The 20,068-nt window shown below is 36.4% G+C and overlaps 1 protein-coding gene across 1 annotated transcript in view; it reads right to left on the minus strand.

Moving 5' to 3' along the window:
- Positions 1 to 90: 90 nt before the first annotated feature.
- Positions 91 to 20,068, minus strand: part of SLC49A4 (solute carrier family 49 member 4) — a 127,457-nt gene continuing 107,479 nt past the window's right edge. Inside the window, exons 8-9 of the mRNA XM_044670047.1 lie at positions 19,876 to 20,058; positions 91 to 458 (exon numbers count right to left, since the gene is read on the minus strand). Of these exons, the coding sequence (XP_044525982.1) occupies positions 343 to 458; positions 19,876 to 20,058 (299 nt within the window). The 3' untranslated portion in view covers positions 91 to 342. The remainder of the gene's footprint in view (positions 459 to 19,875; positions 20,059 to 20,068) is intronic.

Genomic DNA, 20,068 nt, shown 5'->3' on the forward strand with positions numbered 1-20,068 from the left:
ATCACTTAGTAATTTAGAACTTGTAAAAAAATGGACTCTAAACTGTTTTGGGAAGTGCTTTTTTTTTTTTTTTTTTTTAAAGAGAGCAGGCCTCTAGTCCAAGATTCAGGCATCTGTATGTCAAACAGATATATTTAAAAATCATCTATTACCACTCAAGTCCTGCATTATTGTTACCTAGTAGTAATTAAATAAACATAAAAATAAAAATCTGTACCCTAATAAAATCTCCGAGAGTTTAATCTCTTCTCTTCCCCCTCCATTTAGTTGTGCAATTCCAAGCAAATGTCTGGTATGCTGTAGTGATGGCCAGTCTCTGTAAATCCCTCCCAGTCTGGGCTCTCAGACTGAAACAACAACATCAAGGTAGAGTCTATCATAGGATTCCCTGAAGCACAAAATGAGGAGCAGACTGAGCAAACATGACCCAGGAAGGCACCAGTTGAACCAAGACAACTCTGTAAAACAAAACAAAACAAAACAAAACTTGTAGTTAAAAAAAATGCAGGTAATACACTTGCAAAATGTCAGCCACCATTAATGGCAATCTACTTGGCACTCAAAAAAGCAGTTAAAACCAAACTTACCTGACAGGCTGGAAACAGCTTTCAATAAGTAGTGACAATCTGGCTTGTGACGGAATGATATACAACAGATTTTGGGGCCTTGCTGAGGAGTGCTTTTAGTCAACATTATTGATGACTTTTCACAGATGACTTTAGGGGCAAAAAAAATCTATCACCTTCAAGGGAAAACAAATCACCCTCAAATGTCAATTTGTTAATTAATTTTAAAATGCCTTCCATCATGTTTCCAAGTGGAGTCTGCCTCTCTCCAAAACTCTACCCAGTAGATAAATAACTAAGTGCGTTAGCTTTTACAAACAAAAGAGCTCTACTCTTTGGGAAGGGAAATTAAATCTTAGTATACATTTTAAAATTATCCATTGAAAACCATTAATAAATGCAAATAATCTAGTAAGCATACAAAATAAGAAATAAAAGCTCTACTGTTTAACAAAGTTGAAACAAACAAATTAAACTATAAGTAAGCAAAAAATGTTGTTTTTGTTTTTTTTCTGTTAAGTTCCCCTAATGGGTATGTAGTTTGGGCTCCTTGGCTAGTTTTATGCAAGGCAACTGATTACTAGAACAGAAAATAATTTTAAGGGCTATCTTAAAATGTAATCTTTTAGGGACAGCTAGGTAGCACAGTGGATAGAGCACAAGGCCTGAAGTAGGGAAGACTTAGGTGGAAATATGACCTCAAATACTTCCTAGCTCTGTGATCCTAGACAAGTCACTTAACCCAATTGCCTAGTCCTTATTCCTCTTCTGCCCCTGGGAACCAATATCGATTCTAAGATGGAAAGTAAAGTCTAAAAAAAAAAATTAATCTTTTAACCTAAACCCTTTTCTGTTCTGGCATTAACATGTTATGGGTCTGTTTCTGGTGGGTTCCAAAATTCTTTCTGGCGAGCTTAAATCAGGCAGCCCCAACAGGCTGACCACTGGCTGGTAAGTGCTACCTCAGCCTCTTGTTTCCATTTCAAGCTAAAGTATGGAGTGGATGGAAACTGGAAAGTGGGTGGGAAAGGGTGGAAAAAGCCCAATCTCTGCTACCCTCCTCCCTCTCCATCCTCTCTACAGAGCTATCCTCCCAAACCCACACAAGAGTGGAACTTCGGGTGGGGTATACAGTGTTCTCATCCTGAAAACACTCTATTTATTTGGAAGTTTAAAAAAATAAAGCAAACCAGGAAAACAATACACACAAAAGCTACAATAAATTAAATGAAACAACACTATTGTCAGTAGTAGAATTCATATTAAAAGCCATGATCAATCTGGACAGATGATGAAACACACTTCTCTCCTCTTCTTAGAGAAGTGGGAGACTCCAAGCACAGAATGTTACATTTCCTTTTGGATATCAGATCTGAACTGATTGGTTTTGCTCACCTGTTCTTTATTACAAGGAAATATTCTAGTGGGGTTGGGAGGTATAATACCAAAAAACAAACAAAAAAAATACTTTTTTGGGAAAGCAAACAGTTAACTCTGTGTAAAACACTTGTTTTTACCTTCAATTTAATGGAGAAACTTATCCATTTGAAACCTCCCGTGGTATTTTAGCTCAGTATTTTTGCAGGATTCTAAACCCTGCCTCAGTTTCTAGTAGGTATATTAAAAGACTTAACACTGCTGAATCCAGAATTCACATGGCTAAAAAAAGCAATATATGCTTAGGAATGGAAAACATAATTGGGAGCTTAAAAATCAACCTGTGGGGAGCTTTTCTCTAGATTATGTTTAGCACACTTTTTAGACCAATTCTTTCCCTCATTTTTGAAGTAGATATGTTATCTCATAGGTTGACAGTCTAGGTCATCTTTCAGCTGAAGGTTTTCTAACACAAAGACTTACATTTTCAATGCTCCTTTCATGAAAAGTTGTATTCCAGGCTTTTCCTGATTTGACTATGTGATGAATATTCTAAAAGGTCATTTTGACCTTAAGGAACTCTGTATGTTTTCTGATTATTACATAAGGGAACAAATGGTCAATTTTTACTAATACAAGGATGGGTCATTAATTAAGATGAATTTGGACATATGTTCAAAGTGCTTTTATTTCTGAAATGAATAAAAATGCTGCCAATTTCATATTGTTAAAGCTGGGATAAGCACATATTCAGAGTTGGTAAGAGGGAAATACTTTATCAAAAATAAAAATTCACTTTTGTTACTAATTTTTCCTCTTAACATATTAATCTCTGAGGTTTTTTTTTTTAAAGAAATAACCTAAAAACAGACAAAATGAAGTAAAAATGAAACTAATGTTTTTCAAGTATATACTATGATTTTAGGGCAATATGTGACACCCCCGGTGCTCAGATTTAGACAGTTCTGAGGCTCTAAAACTGGAAGGAATCTCAGGGAATGTGACTTGCTCAAGGTCACAAAGGTAGTGAAAGTGGCAAAGTTAGGTCTTGAATGCAGGTCACCCAAATCACCCAATTCTCTGACAGTTGTCACTCAGATCCCAAATGAGGAAGTGTCTAAGACTGCAGACTTGGCTCAAATCATAAGACAATGAATATCTACGGTCCCTCTCTGTAACAGACCTTTGATTCTTTACACGTATTCCCTGAAGGAATGAAGGTCATTCCCTGAATATTCTATGCCAGCCTTGTTTATATGCTCCCATAAATTCATCACTTGGGGGAGGGGCCCTCTCAATATGCCAAGGGCTTTCCTCACATTCTCTAGATGATATGAGAGCTGTCTACCAGTTGGTTTTTCCTCATTTTAAGCACATGATCTCCTCCCCACATGCAATCTTGCCTAGGCTGGCTAAGCAAAGGCCACTCTAAGCCTGATTCCACTGCTTATGGCGATGGACTTTTGACCTGCTATTTCTGAGTTGGGCTGGCTTGTCCCTTCTGAGGCAGCCTCGTGCACCCTACCCCCCTGAATTCTCTAAATTTGAAGTAGCCTCAATGCCACTCAGATTTCCCAAACTCAAACAATCCACCAATCAGCCTTCTAGAGAGCAGGGACTATTTTTGGAACATCAACTTTCGTTGATGACATCCTTTATATTGCTTCTGTTACTTAATTCTGTTATGTGTCCTAACCTGTTCTCATCCACCACATACCTGTGTTCCAATTTTTTGCAAACTCTAATATTCCATGGCAAAGCCATATAACATCTCTGGAAAAATAATGGTGTTAAAAAGATGAGATTTTTGTTTCTGGGAAAAACTTGCAGTCAGTAAAAACTATAGCTTCCCAAAGGCAAGTCTTTCTTGGATCAGTTTGAAGCCCAGATCACCACTTATTTGCAGTCTGTACAAGAAATATATACTGGTGGATAAGCCCAAGGTTGTCCATCCAACTACGTATCAGTCTGAAAAGGCATTTATTTCTTCATTCTCAGAAGTTTTCTTGTATGAATATATAAGCGCAACTCCTTTGAGGGATAATGGATATCATTTAATAAGCTCTTTAGTGACCTAAGGTTTGGTGCAATGCTAATTGCAAATAGGAGTGTCTGAAAGCCCTCACCTGACTATAAGGATGCCCCTCTCAATTTGGACTCTGCATTGGATGTCTCTCATATTTCTCTCTACTTTATAACTCACTTGATATTACTAATTTTGAAACTAAATCCATTAGTCAGAGCAATGCATCTATACAATGCTTTAATTTTTTGCAAGGTGCTTTCCCCACCCCCATTCCATAACATAGTATGGCAAGTGGTACGAGTACATCATCATTCTAATAATGATAAAGAAATGGGTTTGGAGAGCAGGTACCAAAGCTAAGAATGGAATTCAGATTTCCTAACGTAAAGTCTAGGGTTCTTTCCATAATATCTGCTGCCTCCCTTAATTATTTAATTTGTCAAGATACCTAGAAAACTAATTAAGGGAGATGGGTCTAATAAAAATGATCAGACTAACATCCCAAATGAAATTTAATTGACCACAATTTGGGGCACATAGTAATATGCAGGGATGAAAGGTACTAATAGGCTTTCTTTAATCTTAGAAAATATAGCTGATTAGTTTTCTCTTCTAGAACTTAGTGCTATATGGCATGGATGAATTGATATTATAGATCAAAATTTCCCAAATTTTTTCCTTTTATGTCTACCCTAAGCTTCCTATTAAAGATAACTTGATTTCTAGTGAATAGGGATTACTTTTAAGGCTTCTTTCGACTAAGAACCCATGAAAAGAAAATCACAGGCCAGTTTCCTACAATACATAATGCTGCTTCTGTGTATATTCCTGTAGAAGCTAATGCATTCTTCTATGTGGTTGCTTAGCCTGAAACTCTCAAATGACATTATAAACAGCAATATGCTAGAAAATGCTTAATAATCAGCTCTTGGAGGGGAAGGAAAAGGGAAATGTGCCCACAATAGCTTTTAAGTTTAATTTGCATTACAGTATTAACATTTTTTCCTTCACTTTAAGTCTAGACAAGCTCTGATTTGTAGTGTGTGCTGATTACTTAGGTGTAAAAGCTTCGGCAGAAGGAAATGGCAAACTACACCAGTCTGTTGGACAAGAAAACCCCAAATGGGTCATGTAGAGTCAGATATGACTGAAATGACAGAACAACAACAAAAAAGCTCACACTAAAAATTTAACAATCAGTTCTTGAGCTGATTTGAAATGGATCTTTGACTCCAAGTCCCCAAATCCTAGGAAAAAGCCTGGGACTTCATGGGGGATAGAGGATTACAGAGAATGCCAGGGCTGGAAATGATCTTAGAGACCTTCTAGTCCAGAGGTGGGAAACAGAGAGCAAACTGAACCAGATTAAATGTATATTGAGAGGGTGGAGGGAGAGAATATTTAATAAAATAAATAAAAATGGGATAGAATATAGATGTTAATGTGTGGGTTTTCTAAGTCAACATGTAGGGATTTTTCAGTTTGAAATGGCTACATGATTAATTTTTTTTTTATTTTAAAATACTTTCCCATGTTTACATGATTACTTTTCTTTCCTTCTCCTTACCTTCCACCCCCGCCCCATACCCATATATACATGTGATGAGTGATGTCATATGTTTTGCTTTTGCATTTTTACTCCCATAGTTCTTTCTCTCAATGTGGATAGCATTCTTTTACATAAGTCCCTCCGGAGTGTCCTGGCTTGTTGCATTGCTACTAGTAGCAAAGTCCATTACATTAGATTTTTTCCACAATGTTTTACTTTATGTGTATAATGTTCTTCTGGTTCTGCTCATTTCACTCCATATCAGTTCAATGATATCAGTCTTCCCTTTAAAGTCTCCAAATCATCAATCCTTACAGCATAATGGTATTCCATCATCATCATATACCACAATTTGTTCAGCCATTCCCCAGTCGAAGTAGATCCCCTCATTTTCCAATATTTTTTGCCATCACAAAGAGTGAGGCTATGAATACTTTCGTACAAGTATTTTTCCTTATCTCTTTGGAGTACAAACCCAGCAGTGGCATGGTTGGATCAAAGGGTATGCACTCTTTTAAAACCCTTTAGCCATAATTCCAAATTGCCTTCCAGAATGGCTGGATTAATTCACAACTCCACCAACAATGTATTAGTGTCCCAATTTTGCCACATCCTCTCCAACATTTATTATTTTTCTTTACTGTCATATTGGCCAATCTGCTGGGTGTGAGGTAGTATCTCAGAGTTGTTTTGATCTGCATTTCTCTAATTATGAGAGATTTAGAATACTTTTTCAAGTGCTTATTGATAGTTTTGATTTCTTTATCTGAAAACTGCCTATTCATGTCCCTTGACCATTTGTCAATTGGGGAATGGCTTGATTTTTTTGTACAATTGACTTAGCCCCTATAAATTTGAGAAATGAGACCTTTGTCAGAGATTGTGTTATAAAAAATTTTCCCCAATTTATTGCTTCCCTTCTAATTTTGGTTGCACTGGTTTTGTTTGTACAGGAACTTTTTAATTTAATATAATCAAAATTATTAATTTTACGTTTTGTAGTGTTCTCTCTCTTCTGCTTGGTCTTAAATTCCTTCCTTTCCCATAGATCTGGCATAGATATTCTATTCTATAAATCAATATGTAGTTGCAGGGACCCTTGTGTATGGTTTAGTGGCCCCTTCCTTCTATTTCAGTTTGATACTACTGATCTATCATTGATTTTTCTCAGTTTTCAAATGACAAAGCAGAGCCTAGATGAGAACTGAGGTCTCCTGATTCATTTTCTAATCTGTATTATTACACCAACTTAATTCTTTACCACAAGCAATCTGAAATGTTAATTTCCTAGGACCTATAATTGATCCCTCTATGGCCCTCACAAGAAGTTAAGAAAATTCATGTTCTAGTGAAGGAGAGAAACAGGGTGAACACAATTTTAATCATAAGCCTGTTACAAGGTCTTCTAAATCAATACTTTAAAATGCCTGGCTTGACTTATCAGTTGCATTTGGCTACCTCTATTGCTTATAAATTTTAATCCATGTTGATTTCTTGGATTTTAATAGCTATTTCTCACCCATAATGGCTCTTCTAAAAAGCAGACATTGCTGCATAGCAGATTTGGCAGAATCAACCAGTGGTGTCAAGTAGAGAGGGCTGGAATTGGAATGAGAAGATCAGAATCCAAATCCTGCCACTGATACTAAAACAATTGGGTCATTCTGTTCAAGTCATTTAACTGTTCCCAGCCTCAATTTCCTCTTTTGTAAAAATGGAGATAGTAATAGCATCCATCTCAAAGGATTGTTGTGAGAATAAAAGATAATATATGTAAAATGCTTTACAAACTTGAGAGCTGTTGGTAAATGCAACTAGCTAGTATTACTACTACTACCACCAATACTACTATGTTCTCAGAAGATGCATCCATGTCTAGCAACATCTCAAACAGCTTCAAAAACATACCCGAACCTCAAAATTGATCCAGGAAAGAAATATGAGAAACACCAACCCTCCTATATAGATGGTGGGAGTCTGAATGAATTAAGCTTTGTTTTTAAGCATATTAAAGAGAAATCATCTGGGAAAACAAAGGAATGATCCTAACTCTTCTATATGGAGTAATAATTCAGAGGGCTATTTTGGGGAAAATGATTCATAAGCCTTAAAGCATTTCATAATTTTGAGTCGATATCCACTCTAAGGAAAACCTTTAAGGAAACAATCAACTTTTAGGCTGACCATATGATTCCCCTTTCTCCTGATAAGCCAAATATTCTTTCCGTAATATCTTGAGTCTAGATCCAGGTTTTCTAGAGATAGTATTTTGCCTTAATTTTTGCCAGGGCTTCAAGTTAAAAAGGAAGAGAATAAATATATAGATACAAAAATGTTTATAACAAATTTCTCTGATAACAGTCTCATTTCTCAAATATGTGGAGAACTAAGTCCATTTTATAAGAATATAAGCCATTCCGCAATTGACAAATGGTCAAAGGATATGAACAAGCAGTTTTCAGATGAAGAGTTCAAAGCTATCAATAATTATATGAAAAAATGTTCAAAATCCCTCTTGATTAGGGAAATGAACAGTATAACAACTGAGGTATGACCTCACATCTATCAGATTGGCCAATATGACAGTAAAGGAAAATGATAAATGTTGGAGGGATGTGGCAAAATGGACACTAATACATGGTGGAGTTGTGAACTGACCCAACCATTCTGGAGGACAGTTTGGAACTATGCCCAAAGGGGTATAAAACTCCATACCCTTTGATCACATAATGTCACTACTAGGTCTATGTCCAAAAAAGAGCATAAAAAAGGGAAAAAGGACCTACTTGTTAAAAAATATTAATAGCTGCTCTTTTTGTGGTGGCAAAAAATTGGAAACTAAAGGGATGTCCCTCAATTGGGGAATGATTGAACAAATTGTGGTATTTGATGGTGATAGAATACTGTTGTGCTATAAGGAAGGATGAACAAGATGATTTCAGAAAGAACTGGAAAGACCTATATGAACCAATGCAGAGTGAAATAAGCAGAACAAGGAAAACATTGTACATAGCAACAGCAATATGTGTTGATCAATGTGTTGAACGATCAAATGTGATAAGACTTTGCTAATCATAGAAATAAAACAATTCAGAACAATTCTGAGGTACTTGGGAAAAAGAATGCTATCCACCTCCAGAGAAAGAACTGTTGGAGTGGAGTAGAGAAAGAACTGTTGGAGTAGAGAAAGAACTGTTGGAGTAGAAGTGCAGCTGAAAACATATGGCTTATCTCTTATTTATTTGGGTATATGTTTGGGAGTTTTGGTTTTATAAGATTATTTGCTTAACAAAAATGAATAATATGGAAATAAGACAATACATGTATAACCCAGGCTGAATTGCTTGCCAGCTCCAGGAGGGCAAGGGGAAGAAGGAAGGGAAAAAATTTGGATCATATAACTTCAGAAAACTTATGCAGAAATTAAATAAAACCTTAAAATAAATAAATGAAATATATAAGTAGTGTTAAAAGGAAACTAACATTCTCTCTCTCTCTCTCTCTCTCTCTCTCTCTCTCTCTCTCTCTCTCTTTAACTTAATCAGGAACCTGGAATTCTTCTCCCTTTTAACTTAATCAGTCAGGAACTTGAAGATCCTTTATCATTGACAGAAAGAAAGTTCACACCCTCAGAGACAGGAAATTGATCCCACAGGTACTGACCCCTTGGACAGTGCCAGACAAATTAAGGAACTATGATTGTTTCCTGAGATATGACGTGGGAGAACTAGTGGGTGGAAGAAAAATGTTTATATGGTAAGTCCCAGCACAAAATGGGACATTCTGATTCACACTCTCACTCTGGAGGCACTCGAATTCAGTCTCTTGCTGAATGAGCTTGCTCTTGCACTGGTGGCAACGTGTTTGTTTGTTTTTTAAAAATCCTTATCTTCCACCTTAGAATCAATACTGGGTATTGTTTCTCAGGCAGAAGAGTGGTAAGGGTTAGGCAATGGGGGTTAAGTGACTTGTCCAGGGTCACACGGCTAAGAAGTATCTGAGGCCGGATTTGAACCCAGGACCTCTCATCTCTAGGCTTGACTCTCAATCCACTGAGCCACCCAGCTGCCCCCTTCAATTAAACTAAATTGTTAAAGCTACTAACAGCCTCATAATTTTAACTGTAATTATTGCAATTTGGCAACCTCCCTTTTTAACTTTTACAGTAGGCATTATTCCCTTCTTCTGTATTTTTAGTCTATTTTTAGCTATCATAATTAAGTCTACAAAAGTACCCCTGCCTCTTCATTTGATAATAACTATAAAATAACTATTTTCAGGATTATTTGCTCAGATCTATTGACAAAATATTCAAATGTCCATAAGGCTCTTGACTTGAAATTCCATAACAGAAATTAGCCAAAGAGAATAGAAAGAATTTGTAGACTAATTTGGAAAAGCTGAAGCACATCTTGGGTGGCAACATGTGTATGTGTATGTGTGTGATTAAAATTCTAACTACACAAGGAACTCTAAAGGCTTCATGTTCCCTTTTCCCCAAAACAATTGGACCTAGTGAGGTTATTTTTCCTTAGGGGAATACTGGTTTCTAGGATGGTCAGCTGAATAGACTCTGATTTCCCAACATCATTCTCCTTCATGTAAAACATCAAATTTAGAAAGTTAATATAGGTTAAAATTCATTATTTCATTGAACTATTTATTTAAAGAAAAACTCTAGTTTGTTGTTAATCATATTTAACAAGTCAAACCTTGCCTGGTTAGTTCTTGCAACCTGGTAAAACCTGTTTAATATGCGGACAAGGGGATTTTCTTCAGTTCAAGATCTGATCACATTTCCTACTCAATAAACTCCTTGACTTCCTTATTGCCTCTGGAATAATATGGATATCCCTGTCTGGCTTATAAAGCCCTTCACAATTTGGCCTCAATCCATCTTTCTACCTTTAAAGTACACTACTACCCTTCCTGAACTCCATGTTTCAACTAGACTGATTATGTCTCAGTCACTCATGGCATGCCATTTTCCACTTCCAGCCTTTATACTGCCTGTCCCTCACGCCTGGAATGCACCTTTTCTCACTTCCATTTTCCAGAACCCTTCCATTCCTTGAAGCCTCTCAATGAAGTCATTACCAATCCCCCAAGTTGCTAGTGGCCTCCAACAACCTTGTATTAATTCCCCATTCGTTTAACCGGCATACATTTATCTGTGCACATGCTATTTCTTCCATTAGAATGTAAACGTTGAGATCAAGGCTGGCTCCATTCTTTGTGCCATCAATTCCTAGCACAGGGCCTGGAACTTAGGAGGTGTCGGAAAAGAAATGCTTAGGAATGAACTGCCTGACTGACAAAATCTTTTCATGAATTTCATCAGTCTGGTTCTCTAGGGTGCCAATGAATACCCAATGAAATAAGCTACTTAAGACTCCAATAAATTTGATTTTTTTCAAGTTCAAATGCACCAATCTATTTGATACTGGAGGACAAATTTTTTCACATCTGATGATAAGATCAAAGACCAAAAAACCCAAAACAAAACAAAACAAAAAACCCAGCAGTTGTGGGGTTTTTCTGTCTGGAAGACTGATAAGAGAATTCTTGCTCATTCTTTTCTGGTTCATAATTGCTTTAAAAAAATTAACTAAAATTAGTCTGGACTAACAAAGAATCTAAATAAAAGTCTCAAATAGCAGTCTTTCACTTAAAATGCTAAAAATGATCTCAAAGGTTTTTAAACTAATAAAAGACTGTACCAAGGAAGGAAGTATAAATAGAAACTTCCAGCCTTAAATATAAAAGAATCTAGATTAAAAACAAATTATCTACCCTAATTTATAGGTTTTTCAACTCTCCATCTTGTCTTGTTCAGCAATTATTTTATATCTGTGTCTACTTGGGCTTTAAATAGTTTAAAGCCATTGTAAGGGGCTACAGAAAAAGTCTTCTCCATAATGGTAAAAAATAGAATTAAAACGTGACCACCACAACACATGATAAATATGTAACAGCCCAGGAGGTAATTCTGTTGGCAAAAAATAAATAATATCTGTTCAGGGGTACACACAGAATGGGCCTATTTTCCTGTTCTGCTTTTATTTCCCTATTGTCTATACCAGCATTAATGTATACTTGTATACCATTGTATATCAATGTATATCTCTGTCTTTCTATTATGCTGTTTCTGCCAATCCTAAACTCTGGATCATTTCAATTGTCCTACTCTTTGCTTTTAGTTGCATGTGGCAGTCATAGAATCAAATAGACCCACCTTACTATAAATTAAAGCTGTTAAATTTTATTCTAGAAACTGTTCAGCAAAATCTTTAAATTCTCCTTTTGCCAATTCCTTAAAATACAACAGTCATTCCAAAATTTTACACTTGGGAAATTTCTTTGGAATCAGAAACCCTCAATTCCACCTATCTTTCCTAACTCTCAGGAAATGACTTGTTTTCTACTTTCCTTAATTCAAGAATAATATTGAGGACTTCTCATTGCCCTTCATGCCATCTTGACAAGTTCTTGTGCCAACCTTCTTATGCTGTCCTCCAATCTCAAGAGGAAGAGCTGTTCTTTCCCTTAGCAACTCTAATTCTTTTACCCGTGCTTGTCACATCACTCCCTACATTCTAGGAGATTTTGCTCTCTCATTTATCCTCTTCATAGAATCTTTGGTCTTTCCTTTTCTTTGATTCTTTCTGTCTTTAAACATGTATGGATCCCTATAAAACTCCTGTCCCATCTCTTTTTACTGCAGAAATTCTTGGGTAAATATTCCAAACTCATTGCCTTCATTTCCCTACTTCTTGTTCCTTTGCACTCTGGTTTCTATTTTTACCACTCACCTGAAACAGATGCCAGCTAAACATCAAATTAAATAGCCTTCTCCAAGACTTCATTTTTCTGCCTTCTTTTCAACTTCAGAATACCCTCCTTAAAACAATCACTTCTCTCATTGGCTTCTTGGGCATTGGTTCTCCTGAGACAGTTTATTATAGCAGACAGCATTCTGGATTTATTTCAGGTGATTTGGCTCTCATGCAAACAATCAAATATCACGTCTAACTTGGGGCCTTTCCTAAGTGTCTCGGCTCTTGATGTTTCCCTGACCCTCAAATTATCCTATATTTACATTATATGTATATATATATATATTTCTATATGCTTTATCTGTACATGTTGTTTTCCTCAAAGAAAGCAGGACAAGAGCTGTCTCATTTCTGTGTCTGTGTCCTCCAGACTCCAGCACAGAGCTTGGCATAAATACTGAATGGCTGCAGACTCATTTAAGATGCTTTCCAGTCATGTGGACAAAGGCAAGCTAAATAAGCTCTTAAAGATCTAATTTCCTCATCTAGAAGATAGGAATAATCATATTTGCAATACTTATCTCACATGACTGTATTAAGAAAAGTGTTTTGCAAACCTAAAAGCATTATATAAATGTAAGTTCCACCTCTCAAGACAACCTATGCCATTTTGGGATCATTCTACTTTTAGAGTATTTTTTCTTCTGTTGTGACTTGTCTAGGTCACCCAGCTAGTAAGTGACTGAGGCCAGATTTGAACTCACTTAGATGAGTCTTCCTGACTTTAGACCTGGTGCTTTAGACACTGCACCACCTAGCATTTTTTCCTTATCTTAGCCTAAATTTGCTTTTCTAAAATTTTTACCCATTGCTGCTGTTTGTTCTCCAAGCCAAGCTGAACACAATTAATTCCATTTCAATGGGACAGTCTCTTTTTTTCTTGTTGCTACCATTTCTTATTTGCTTTGCTATTGTCAGGAAATGGCTTTAATAACACTAAGATAAAAAAAAAAAGTTCTGTTCCTTTTGCCAAAAAGACTAACCAATTGTATCACTGTTACTTTGATCTTCAAAACTCTGTTCTTGCTCAAAATTTTTTTATTGATACATATATGGGTAGGCTTTTTCAATTGCTTTCAGGTTCCTAGCTATTTAATGCTATCGAGTGTAATGCTTGAGTTTAAGTGCTGGTTATGTCAAGGCATCACTATACTTAAGTGATAATGCAACATCCAAAAAATAAATAATAAAGTTGTTAAGGCCCTCATTTTCATTCTTATACAATGGTCTCCTAAGTACAATAATCAGTCTTCCCAAGAATTCAAGAATAGTGTTGTTTTTGTACTTTAGTAAAGATGATTACAGAAAACGTTATACCTATCATTTTATTTTCCTCAAAGAATAGGAACAAATACAATACTTATTTTTGTCTCAGCTAAGTCTTATTTCTCTAAATTGAGTATCCTCAAGTTCTTCTTCTTCTCCTTCTCCTTCTTCTTTTTTTGAATGCCTACCTTTAGTCTTAGGCTCAATACTGTGTATTGGTTCCAAGGCAGAAGAGTGGTAAAGGCTAGGCAGTGGGGGTTAAATGACTTGCCCAGGGTCACACAACTAAGAAGTATCTGTGGCCACATTTGAACCCAGGTCTTCCTATATTTAGTCCTGGCTCTCTATCAACTGAACCACTTAGCTGCCCTTGCCAGTTCCTTTTCCAGTTTAACTATTCCCAGTTCTCTGAACCAACCCTCATGTGGCATTATCTCAGAGCACTTCAGCATCTTCTGTATACTCTCCAGATAATTAGTATCCTCCTAAAATGGAGCATCCAGGATTGAACACAATATTGCAGATATCTAGTCTTGAATGAATAGATAAAAATGTTATTGAGCACTTACTATCTGCAAAGCTCAGTGCTAAGGTCTACCTAAGCATAAAACAGAAAAGTGTGACAGTCCCTGATCTCTAGGGGTTCCTGTTCTAATGATAGGAGATGATACAAACGGACAGTCTCGGCTACAAGCCAGATGTCCCATGGCCCTTAGGGTGAAGCAACAAAGCAGATGCTACTGCCACTTCTTTACAGTCATGGTCCTGGGCTGTCTCCATTAGGGTCTGAAGACAGATGATGGTCAAGGTGATGGTTAGAGATTTGGTTTACACGGCACACATTTCCTTCTTTCTCCTGCTCAGGGTTTTAGCTTATATGACATTCAAGAAATGTCTTGGGCATTATGCCTCTTAATGTAGCCTAAGATTGTTTTAGTAATCTGTTGATTTCACACAGTTGATTCATATAGGTCACTAAAATCCTCAGATCTATTTGAGTCCAACTGTTATCTAGCTACGACTCCCACATCATGTACTTGTGAAGCTGATTAAAAAAAAAAGTATAAGACTTTACATTAAGCATTATTACATTTCTTTTTTTATTAGATTTGGCCTAATGTTCTATTAAGATCTTATGGATCTTGATTAAAAATAACAGTACAACCACTCTTCCACCTATGAGACAATACACCGAGATTAAGGGTTAAAAAAAAAAAAATTAACAGTACAGAGCCAAACAGATGCTGAGGGTAATCTGGATAAGTCCTTCTAAGCTGACAAAGACCCATGATTATGAACTGTTTGTGTGTGAACATTCAAACAGTTCTGAATTCACCCAACTGCTTCATTAAAACAGAGGTAAATTCTATCTGCACTCGCTCTAATCTATCACTCTGGATGCTCTATCAAAAAAAGGAGAGGAGATTAACCTAGCATTATGACTCTTGATGAAGTTACAGGGGCTTTTGATGATCACTATGTTCTTTTCGCTAATGAACCTTTTAGTATTCCTTCCTAGAATTTCATCAGGAATTACAGTTGAGTTCTTTTTTCTAAAGTTTGTATACTTCACTCTTCTCTCTCTCTCTCTTTTTTTCCAGCTTCAGAACACAGTTTACCTTAGTCTCTCTCAAATTCTCAAAGATCTTTCTAAAACCAGTGATTCAGGGATTCCATCGACCCCTTCTTTCAGTACCCTGGGCTGGGAAATGATTTCAAAGGCAGGTAGGAGTTCTCTTCCTTATTTGAGTATCAACTCCCTATAAACCATTCTTATTCTGTCCTAAAGCTCATTCTCCTTTGCAGATAAGATTGGCCTAGTCTGTTGTCAGTTACTGTTCTCATCATCCCAAGTAGCAGCTCGATTCTTTCTTTTATCCTGCTCCTTTTCCCAGTATGGCTTAAAACAAAACAAAACAAAAAAAAAACACTTTTCAATTATCCTTCACTTTCTTCACCAACCCTGGATCATCCTGAGCTTTATCTCTATTGACTCTACTCTCATATAATTGTGTCACACTTTTTATACATCTTTCCTTGTTTTATTTTTTTGGTACATATCTTAAAAAAACAAACCCCTCTAGGTTGGTCAGTGAATTCCCTACATAACCATATTATTCTCTTTAAACAATTTCCTCTTCATTTTTGTTTTATGTTTGTTTGCTTTCAGAATTTTATTCTTGAACAACTCTCATCCCACCTGGGCTGACAGAATTTGAGTCCAGGAATTCTCCCTACTCTTTCTCTGAACCCTTTGGAATAGTCTTTCCTATTATCTAGGGTGATGTCAAAACTTTGCTCAGACTTCCTTTGCTTCTCTATCACAAATTCTAGACACACTCCATCCATGGTTCACCATTCCTATGCTTTAAGCCATGGTCCAGAAAGCTCAATTATACTCTCAGATGCCATCTTCTTAACTGATGGTCTTCACTATCAATTTTCCCCCTCACAACTGTCAATCCCTCCCAATGTCACCATTTCTAATATTGATTACTTCTTTTGTCACCTAAATCTTATTTTTCTTCTTCAGACCACTTTTCCTTTTTTGTCTGTTTTTTCTTGTTGCTACCATTTCTTATTTGCTTTGCTATTGTCAGGAAATGGCTTTAATAACACTAATAAGATAAAAAAATTAGTTCTGTTCCTTTTGCCAAAAAGACTAACCAATTGTATCACTGTTACTTTGATCTTCAAAACTTTGTTCTTGCTCAAAAATTTTAGGTTTTTTTCGATTGCTTTCAGGTTCCTAGCTATTTAATGCTATCAAGTGTAATGCTTGAGTTTAAGTGCTGGTTATGTCAAGGCATCACTGTACTTAAGTGATAATGCAACATCCAAAAAATAAATAATAAAGTTGTTAAGGCCCTCATTTTCATTCCAATACAATGGTCACCTAAGTACAATAATCAGTCTTCCCAAGAGTTCAAGAATAGTGTTGTTTTTGTACTTTAGTAAAGATGATTACGGAAAACATTATACCTATGATTTTATTTTCCTCAAAGAATAGGAACAAATACAACACTTATTTTTGTGTTGCTTTAATTACTTTATTGACAAAAATATTGATTCCTCAAGATTTCCACTTCAATTTTTGCACTTCAAGAGTTATATGGCATGAAATATGTAGTTTCACTCTAAATTGAATTTCTATATTATTTTTTCTGTAAGAACTATCAGATTAATTCAATCCAAATTAGCTTTATTACACTGAATGCAAATTTTCAATCTAATGGCAGAGATCAGAATCTGAATTAATTTTCTGACCTCAATTTACTTGCCATTTCATTATTGTCAGTCAACATAATGAAACTAGTTCTTCGGTTTGTAAAGATGACATGTGAATATATCACCTCTCACCTATCTGGTATACATCTTTTACAATCACAGCTGTTTGCAACATTGTCTCCTCCCCATTAGAATGTGAGCTCCTTGAGGGCAGGGATTATAGTTTTACTTTTCTTTATATCCTTCGCATTTAGCAGTGCCTGGCACATGGTAAAACACTTCATAAATGCTTGACTAATGTAGCAAAGCTATTAATCTAATCATGTGTTTAAGCATTCCTCACCTAGGACACTGCCAACACAAACTATTTAGGTCTAATTTAAGTAACATCAAATAATACAAAAGACAAAACAAGTCTTGGAAATGAATTTACTTATCTGGGAGGTAAATCAATCAATTAACAAGGATTTAATTAGTGACAACTCTATTCAAGGCACTGTACTAAGCACTAAAGAAAGACAAAATTAAATAATTTATCATTTTAGCCTTTATTAAGGAAGTATAGTACAAAGGACGGAAAGTCTAACTCGTAGTCAGGCAGACTCAGTGGTAAGTCCCAATTCTATTAACCATTTGACATGGGTCAAGTCATTTAACCTCTAAGCGGCCCAGACAACTCTCTAAGACTGTAAGTTTCAGAACATCTGCCAATCTTCATTGGTAGAAGGAGTTTTCTCACCAGGATTTCCCCACAATAAAGATATCTCAAGTCCTGACTAGACACCTGTGATAATTAGATTAAATCTACAATAGATTTAATAACCAAAGGTGAGAACATCTCCAATTTTGGGAGGTCCATAACCCACTAGAGTGGGTAATGAATCAGAATCGACTGACTGCCCCCTAGGCAGTCCTAAGAGAAGTGTCTGTTGTGATTGGACACGCAAACTAGGAGGGAGGCACAGGAAGTGATGCATAAGAGACCCCTTTAAAAAGAGAGAGTTGAGTGAGTCAGAGGTCTTCTGCTGGAGAAGGGCTTCTTGTTCATTGCTGGGACCTGGGACCTGGGACCTGAGACCTTGGTGAGACTGCTCTTAAATCTCTCTCTTAGAGCTACACGTGGTGAGTGAAGAAGGCTGAATCCTTTAACCTCCCAGGAGGTACTAGCTTCCGGGAGGCTCCCTTGATTGGGAGAAGCCCTTGTGGTTAAAACCTTTGTTAATTGACTTTTAGGCTCTGGCTGGGCCTCTGGAGCCCCACCGGAGTAAAGCCCAGACTTGAATACAAATCTCTAACTCTACCCTCTTCTCATCTCCCTACTTCCACTCTCTCCTATATTTTGTAAATAAATCACTAAAATCACATATTCAATTCCCTGGTGACCTAACCTTTTAATATATTCGACCAAAAGCCCTTTTTCCCCATTACACACCCCACCCCAAGCCAATATAGCAAAACCCTGGAATATATTTACCAAAATCCTAAAGCAAGGGAGAGTCCAGCTTTCACCCAATCCATAAAACAAATTGCCATTTGGATCTTCTGGGTGAGAGGATAGGCAAAGTTATAGCAAGGTAAAGGTAAAGACATGAAAATAAAGCAACTAACATATTGGACAAGTCAATGCCCATCATTTTCTTAGAGAATGCCATTTGAAGAAATTTCCAATTTAAGCATACATTCCATAACCACTGTGATATGAGCCATTTGTTATAGCAGAAATATCCATTGAGATTATGATTTTTTATATTCATTATTTATACCTATTATCACAAGGCCCTTATTTAAGCACACAGATAAGGCACAAGAAAAAGAGAAAAAACATCATCATAATGCTAGGAGTCAGGAGATATGAGTTCTGGCGCCAAATTTGCCACTAAGTAGAAGTGCAACTTTGGGCAAATAATTTCACATATTTAGGCTTCGATTTTCCTGCCCATAAAAAAAGAGGCTGGATTCCGTAATCTATAAAATGCTTTCCAATTTAAAGACTCTACAATTTGAATCTAGTCTTTTTACAAACAATTTATTCAACAGGATCAGAGAGAAGCAAGTGCTTTAAATTTAAGAGAAAATAATCCATACTGTTCCAAAAACAAATGTTTCTAAAATGACAAATTGCAGAGGCTCATGGATTTAGAGCTGGAAGGGACCTTAGAGGCCATATAGTCCTACCTCCCTGATTTTACAGATGGGAAACCTGAGGTTCAGAGAGGTTTAAGTGAACTGACCATAGTCACATATGTGACTACCAGGATTGTGTGTTCTTTCTATCTCACTCCACTGCAAAGCCTGGCAAATATGAAGTGGATAGATGATTAGAGCAGGGGTTTCTAATCACTCTAAAGGATGGGAATTATCCTGACTAGGTTTTAAACTGAAATGTCTTCAAGTCTTTTGAATGATGACCACAGTAACTGCTTTCCCATTACAAGAAATGTATACACATGCACAAGCCTTCCCTCCATTCCTTCCTATATATACTATACTCATACAGCATATATGAAAATTACATATAGTATTCATATATTGATATAAAATATATGTAGATTTCAAGATTTCCCCCAAAGCCTTAGAATCTCTACAGATTCACTTATTTATTTTAAGAAACATTTGGGGGGCAGCTGGGTAGCTCAGTGGATTGAGAGCCAGGCCTAGAGATGGAAGTTCCTGGGTTCAAATATGACCTCAAATACTTCCTAGCTATGTGAACCTGGGCAAGTCATTTAACCCCCATTGCCTAGCCCTTACCTCTCTTTTGCCTTGAAACCAATACACAGTATTGACTCTAAGACTGAAGGTAAGGGTTAAAAAAAAATCATTTAACAAGGATCTACTATATGTTGGGATATGTGCTAGACACTGGGCACAAGAATTGAAAGTGTTCCTTTTGCCATTAGCATGTGATAGATTTGTGAAACATAATCAATATTAATGAGAATTCAGCATATAAAATCTCTATACAACATTAACATATAATGTCCTGAGAAAATATTTTGATAGTGAAACAAAGAATGCCTTTCTTACCTGTATGATAAAATGTGAGAAAAAATAAAAGCACTCCCATGAACATATTACTTAAGAAGGTAACAACTCCACAAGTAATTCCTTCTGGAACTGGGTAGACAGTTTCCACAAAAAGCTCAAAGAAGATGGGAACGCTGCTATTCAAGAATACTCCCAGCAGAATACAGGAGGCGTACAATGTCACTAAAATAAA

This window comes from Gracilinanus agilis, chromosome 3 (genome assembly GCF_016433145.1).
Source record: "Gracilinanus agilis isolate LMUSP501 chromosome 3, AgileGrace, whole genome shotgun sequence".
NCBI lineage: Eukaryota > Metazoa > Chordata > Mammalia > Didelphimorphia > Didelphidae > Gracilinanus > Gracilinanus agilis.